At 51.6% G+C, this 7,376-nt stretch overlaps 1 protein-coding gene across 2 annotated transcripts in view; it reads right to left on the bottom strand.

Moving 5' to 3' along the window:
* ANKS6 (ankyrin repeat and sterile alpha motif domain containing 6) overlaps nucleotides 1–7,376 on the bottom strand; it is a 39,739-nt gene that overhangs the window by 23,051 nt on the left and 9,312 nt on the right. For both annotated transcript variants that reach the window (XM_014543220.1, XM_005870650.2), the window contains exons 3-7: nucleotides 5,725–5,769; nucleotides 4,858–5,062; nucleotides 4,063–4,169; nucleotides 1,700–1,848; nucleotides 26–224 (exon numbers count right to left, since the gene is read on the bottom strand). In XM_014543220.1, the coding sequence (XP_014398706.1) occupies nucleotides 26–224; nucleotides 1,700–1,848; nucleotides 4,063–4,169; nucleotides 4,858–5,062; nucleotides 5,725–5,769 (705 nt within the window). The remainder of the gene's footprint in view (nucleotides 1–25; nucleotides 225–1,699; nucleotides 1,849–4,062; nucleotides 4,170–4,857; nucleotides 5,063–5,724; nucleotides 5,770–7,376) is intronic.

The raw sequence follows: 7,376 nt of genomic DNA on the forward strand, positions 1-7,376 counted from the left end.
TACCACACCTGCAGCTTTTTCTTACCATTGTCTTTCATTGTGGGGGCCACATCGGGGAGCCCAGAGCAGCCTGTCTTGTCCTGGGGGGGTGCCCGCATTGTGGAGTCCAGTGCTGGCTCTGGCTCATCACAGAAGGGCAACGGCTGGTTGCTGGACAGCCCACGGGGCAGAGTCTGCATCAATTTGAGCTTCCGAAACCGATTGGACATTCGGCTCCACCAGGACTGCCAAGGGGATGCAGAGCAGAGGTCATGCAAAGGAACACCCAGCCCAGGGACAGGGACTACTTCACACTTGCTTCCCCTCCCCTCTCCTGGGCCCACGGCAGGCATTACCAAGGGACCACAGACAGCACCCTTTCCCAAGAAACCCTGACTCTAAATCAGCGGTTCTCAACCTGTGGGTCGCAACCCCTTTGGCGGTCGAACGACCCTTTCACAGGGGTCGCCTAAGACCATCCTGCATATCAGATATTTACATTACGATTCATAACAGTAGCAACATTACAGTTATGAAGTGGCAACGAAAATAATTTTATGGTTGGGTCACAACAGGAGGAACTGTATTTAAAGGGCCAGAAGGTTGAGAACCACTGCTCTAAATGCTTCCTGACCCTGCCCTTAGGAGCCATTTCCAATAGGCAGTGAACCCTAATTGCCACCCTTCATCTAATCAATCTCCTCACTGCACAGATTGAGACATGGAGACCCAGGCAGGGGTGCTCCTTGCTCAGTCCTACAGCGAGTCAAGAACAGAGAGGTGGACACAGAGGCAACACCAAACACCTTAACATCTATCACTGCATAAGCTCTTCCCCCGATCCCAGTGACGATGTGAGAGGTGTTAGGGTGTCCATACCAAGGCCTGGCCATGTGTCACTGTAGCTGATGCCTCCCCACCTAGAAAGAGGGTGGCTGCAGTCGAAGGTAACTGGCACAGCCCAAAGGAAGGCTGTGAGGGCCTGGCCTACGGAGATGGCAGTGAGGTCAGAGGGATCCATGCCAGCAGCACTGTGAGGAAGAATCCCGGGCCTTGAGCCACCACAGGAAAGGAATGCCAAGTCTGCAGATCTGAGGAGGCACTAGAAGCTCAGAAAAGATGGGGCGGGGGGGCTGGGAGAGAATAAGTTTGATTTCAAATAAGTAGAGCAGATGGGGAGGATGAGAAACTCAAAGAAAAATACCAGGCCTGCAGTTAGAAATAAGCAACGGGAGCGTGGTTTTGGTGTTTCTAGGAAGAAGCTGATGGGGGCCTGTGGGCCACAGGGAGACCCCAGAATAGCACAACCAGAATGTTCTACACACGAAAGCAGATGGCCTGGGTGGGAGCAGAGGTGTTCCCTTTGACTGGCTCAGGACTACATCATGCAGAAGTTTAAAAAGTTCCCTACATTTATACATTGAGTTTCCACATCAAAATCTGGATTTCTAGTTTCCTCTGGGAAAGAAAAGCGGGGGAAGATCTGGTAACAAGGACCCATATTCTTGCAAAGCAGCCACTGATGTCACTAAGTGGTTATGATCACCCCAGTTTTCCCCAGTCCCCATCATTCCCTACTGTCATCCCCATCTTACTTCCCACCCCTGCAAGCCCACCCCACCCCACCCCTAAGCCTCAACTAGCCCTAGGTTAACAGGAAGTGGCAGGCATCCTCATCCATCTGACTCTCAGAAGCCTTTTAAGACAAGAAAAGGCAAACCTTAAGCCCGCCTTTGTCATCGGGCAGCACTGGGACGCTCCAGGGCTGTCGGACCTTCGAGTAGGGCAGGGGTGGCGGGTGGCTGGGCCGGCCTTTGTCTTTATTCACCTGCATGCAGACAGATGCCAGCAGTCGAACAAGTTCCGTGTCTATGGGCACAAAAGGCAGCGTTTTACCTGCAAATATGTCTGTTGGGCTATGGGGACTGGGCCTAAGACGACCCCTGTCAGCCTTAGAATTCAGCCCTGCAGCTCCAGAGTCTTTGTTATTCTATGATCAAGGTGCCAAAAAAAAAAAGGCAAAAAGTCTAGCAGCACTGAACCCACTTAACCAGAAAGAAAAAACAGAAGCTCTCTTCCCGCAGGAAGGCAGAGTGTATTGTTTAAAACGTACGGGCTCTGTAGCCAGATGGCAGAGGTTCAAAGTCTGCCCCAGGCCCTCTCTGGAGACCAAGAGAGGGGGGCTGGTAACAGAGGTACCTCTCTGCAGGTAAATTAAGGACCCTCTCTGTGCCTGTGTAAAGGAGGCAACTGTAGTGACCCTAACATAAAGGTGTCTGGAGGATTCAAGGGAATTCCTGACATACAGTAAGCACATAAGAAAAGTCAAGTATTAATAGTTATTATTAATTCAACTAGGTTATAGAAAAAGCAAGAAACAAGAAGAAATTACTGAAAACTATTAACAGTGCTTTTCTCTTGATGCCTGTTTATTTTCTTCTCTCCAAGTATCTATATATATAAAAGCCTAAGCGACCGAACAACTGTATGACCGGTCAGCTGGTTGCTACGACGCGCACTGACCACCAAAGGGCAGACGCTCAATGCAGGAGCTGCCCCCTGATGGTCAGTGCTCTCCCACAGCCAACCTCCTGCAGTTGGCTGACACCCCCCCCATCGGCTCCAATTGGGGGAGCCAGTCGGCCAGCCAACCTCCTACAGTCCCTCCCCCTGGCCAGCCAGCTAACCTCCACAGTCCCTCCCCCCTGGCTGACTGGCCCCTGCATCAGCCCCGATTGGGGGGCCCGCTGGCCAACCACCCGCAGTCCCTCCCCCCAGCCAGCCAACCTCCTGCAGCCCCTCCCCACAGCCGGCCAACCTCCCGTGGTCCCGCCCCTTGGCCGCCCTCCCTCCCATCAGCCCCAATTGCCAGCCAGGCCGAGGGACCCCACCTGTGCACGAGTTTGTGCACTGGGCCTCTAGTTCAATAATAAGCATGTGTTTCTTGGAAAATTTCAGGCAGAAAACTTCATTAAAAACCCACTAGGGGGAAAAAAACCACTAGAAATAGATTATTTTATAGGGAAAGAGAGAGGGGAAATGGGCAGGGAGCGAGAGAGAGGAGGCACAGTGAGAGACGAAGTTTGTCAGAAAAGCCTGTGCCATCCAGCCTAGGGTCGCAGAGAGACTCACTCTGAACAACAGGAGTGAGCTCATTGGTCTTGGGCAGAGGGCCCATCTCTCCCGTTGGGTCAAGTAATTTCCCTGGTCTCGGTCACCTCCCTCCATAAGACAGTGTGAAGCTCTGCTTCCCTCTCGCCCCAGGAGGATGAAATGGAACCAAGCAGGTGTGTGATGTGTGGGGAGGAGCGGGGAGTGTGGCAATGCTGCTGATGAGAAAGGACACTCTGCCTGCCACCCGGTAGCTAGGACCGGCAGCGGGAGTAAACCCACTTGGGACTGCGGAGATAAAAGTCCTCTCCCCACGGCCAGCAGGTTGGGATCTGGCTCAGGGCTCAAACCTGGGGGTTGGGAGAGCCTCTCAGCCTCTCCCTCTCTGGGCTCAAAACTCCGGGATTATAAACAGAGAGACCCTGCCTCTTGAGCTGGCTCATTAGAAGCCGCAGGTCACAGAGGAGGGCCTGTCACACTCGGGGAGGGGCCAAGGGGGCGGCACGGTGCCAGCTGGAGACCAAGAGAGGCGGGCTGGTAATAGAGGTGCCTCCAGTATGGCACCCTTGACCGAGCAGCCTCCACCTACACAATTTAACTGAGGGGACATTGCTCCACCTCTAACTCTGCTGTCAGAGGGCCTTTTTGTTTCCTCGGGTCCCTCAGAATTTCTGGCTATGAAGCACAGATACCATTCTAGGATTTGTGTGGACTGCCAAGGCAGACACACGCCTTGCTGGCCTTCCCTCCTCCAGACTCCCAGAGGCTGGTGCTAGGAGAGGCCTCAGGGTCTGCCTGGCCCCAGCCCAGCCCTTGCTGGGAAGGGGGTGACTTGCCGAAAGCCATGTGGTGAGCTCTTGGGGCTTGAGAGTGGCTTCCCCTTTGAATAAGCAAGTGCTTAAAACATAGGTGATTATCTGGAGTCCCAGCCTGAAAAAGGCAATGCAGGTCCCTTTTCCTGAAACAACCCACCAGGATCACTCAGCAGCATCACTAGGTCAAAGGCCGTGTACCCGTTTTTTGCTCGAAGAGTAACGTCAGCTCCTTGGTTTAGCAGATATTTGACAATTTCCTTATTCCTGGGGAGGAAAGAAAAAGCCAGAGGTAGACCCATGGAAAACAAAGGCATGGCTTTGCTCCTGAGCAACAAGACGTGATATTAACTACAGCGCCCCGTCTCTGGGTGTGTAAGAAGAGTGTGGGGAGCTGCAAACAGTCTCACCTGCCTCGTCCCCTACCCCGTGGGCAGGTCAGACACGAACGCGAAGGAAATCAAAGCCCAAGTGCTCCTTCCATTGACAAAATGAACACCGAGGGTTCTGCCCCCAAACCACTTGGCCACCAAGACTACACAAGGCCCCACTCCCCGCACCCAGATCAGGACCCCGCACATGGAAGCCACCCAGAGGCCAAGGTGTTGAGGTGGAAGTAGAAACTCATCAAATAAGAAAACAAACCCCAAACAAACCAATCACCCTGTTCAACTGAAATCAACCTGCAAAAACTTTTCCTAAAAAGTTTCTGCTGCCTGGTTTGCATGGCCACTGGTGAAGTTCTGTGACGAAGTCACGGGAAATCTGGACACAGAAGGGCGGGAACGCAGGAAAGAATGAGCCTGCACTTCTTCAGTCTGTTTTGCATGCCCAGCAACTTCACAGCCGTGGGGTTTATCTGTAGGTCTCAGGACCAGAAAGCCCCATCAGGAACCCTATCCCCGCCTGAGCATCCTAGCAGCCTTGCCGCTGAGAAAGCGGGGCTGGCACTGACCCGTGGTAGGTGGCCTGCATGAGGGCCGTCCAGCCATGCACGCTGTCCTGCTTGTCAACTTCGGCATGCCTCTCCACCAGCAGCTGCACCAGAGGCAGCTGCCCCATGACGGCTGCCAGCATCAGGGGGGTTGCCCCGTCCCCATTGACCAGGTTCACGTGGTTGGGGCCTTCATCAGCAATCTCTTTGACCAACTGGAAGTTTCCTGCAAACAGAAGCCATCATCCATGGGCCTGGCTTATGTATCCAGTGGGTTCACTTAACAAACACTTGCTGAGCCTGCCTCTGCGGCGGGCTGCTGGGCACCATAGGAGCTCCAAAGATGAGTCGGAGGTAGCCGCCGCCCCCCCCGCCCCCACCTCAAATCCCTCAGTCTATAAAGGACAGAGACAGCCATACAAATAGCTTTCCTAAAAGAGAGAAATGTTGGTATCTTAAGAGGACAGATGAAGGAAACAGAGAAAGGGCAATGACCATGCAGGAGAGTTCATGTCGTTGAGGATCAGGGAGGGCTTCCTGGAGGTGGGGTCTATATCAGAAGAGGAAATTTTAGGCTAAATAGTTCTACGTCACAAAAATACTGAAGCAGGTAGGTGGGCAGCCTGGCATTTCAGAGGTAGGCAAAAGCCAGGACCTAACCACAGGGTTTGTCTGGAGAGGTGGAGGAGCCTGGGAGGGCAGGCTGGACTCTGCTGGTAAATCACCATAATAACAACCAGCCTCCAGCGTGAAACTAGAGTCAAGAAACAACAAAACGCCTGTTTCTTTCTCAAATGCTCCGGGTGACCTTGAAGAGGACTCGATATTAGGTCGGGAGAATGTGGCACTGCATCTTAAATATCCCAAAAGATTTTCTAAAGCACTTACCCATTTTCAATGCATGGAAAATATCAGGTCGCCTTTTCTCCTCATCTAGGTAAACAAGGATTTTTAAAGTTAAGGTTTAATATAACAGAAAGCACAAGCGTGTAACAGCACAGCCTAACTTTAAAAATGATCTCCTTTTCAAAAGCAATGGAATTGGAGACCTAAGTAGCAGGCGAATCCAGCAGCCCTCCGGGAAGGGCTATTATCAGAGTGTCGGGAAACGCTTCAGAGACAGGTCTTGAGAGGTCATTTGGCCAAAATGGCATGAGTGAGCAGCGGACTATTTCCTGATCCCACACTCACAAAGTTTTAGGCATTCCAAACTTTGGGATGTCCTGTCTTAGGTATGACAGAAAAGCACAGTCTTAGAAGAATCTGAATTCCTATGAAAATTTTTAAAAGCAAGAATGATTCTTTTCTCCTAAAAACAAAATGGACAACCATGAGATAAGTCCAGAGCTGAGGACCCTGAGATGCTAAGCAGCTAAGCCCAGGAGAAGGTCATGGATATGGCCTCCAGAAGAGCCATTGTTAATTTTTGCTTTCCTTCCCACATAAGCAGCAATCTACATATGATTCTGAGCCACCTCTGCCCCTGACCTGTAGACACAGCTCCCTTTGGGCGATTTCCCACCTGACATGTTCATGCTTGGCTAGTGCAGAACCCCCACTCCTCCCACTTCTGACCCCAAAGCTGGGCCTTGCTGGACCCATCCAGTGCCAGCCCCTCCTTCATCTGCTCATCTGTCTCCTTCCTCCAAGCTTGACTAGTGGGGATCCTGCTCCTGTCGGAAAGCAGACATCGTCACGGCCAGTCCTCTCACGGGTGGTACAGGCAGGACTTCCTGCCGCCTTTGACTAGCTCCAGGTATGGAGCCGCTGCTGGAGGAAACCTGAGGCTCTGGGCTGAACCTCTGGTCCAGATCAGCCCCCAGGGCAGCTGGGAGGAAGCTGCAGCACGACCCAGGGAGCACTGAGTCCAGAGTCAGCATCAGAATGAGTGCATTTCTAGAACCATCTGTCTCCTCGTCGCTAACATGGGGATTACATGTTCATGTGTGGGCCACATGGTGGTTGCAGGGACCAATAGAACAGAGGCGAATGCTTCAGGAACGGTTAGGGCCTACTCAAAGTGCAATTTCTGTGACCTTTACTAGTGACCAGCGTCCACCCCAGCAAGGACGACTACTAACTGCGGGGTGGTGAAAGGAAGTATAGACATGGAACCAAGTGTCTGATTTTGCCTGTAAAATACTATGATGAAACGAATCTGCATTTTAGTTTTAATAAATACGATGTGTTCCTTTAAGTATTTCAGAGTCTAATTTGCTGTGGGCTGGTGCCCTCTCATGCCAAGACCCTTTGACAGAAAAGAGCGTGTCACCTGGCCTTAATGTTGGTTGCTAAGAAACCGTCTGCTACAGATGAATCACTGACAGTCTAGCCCAGTGATGGCGAACCTATGACACGCGTGTCAGAGGTGACACGCGAACTCATTTTTTTGGTTGATTTTTCTTTGTTAAATGGCATTTAAATATATAAAATAAATATCAAAAATATGAGTCTTTGTTTTACTATGGTTGCAAATATCAAAAAATTTCTATATGTGACACGGCACCAGAGTTAAGTTAGGGTTTTCCAAAATGCTGACA

The sequence above is a fragment of the Myotis brandtii genome, unplaced genomic scaffold, assembly GCF_000412655.1.
Source record: "Myotis brandtii unplaced genomic scaffold, ASM41265v1 scaffold320, whole genome shotgun sequence".
NCBI lineage: Eukaryota > Metazoa > Chordata > Mammalia > Chiroptera > Vespertilionidae > Myotis > Myotis brandtii.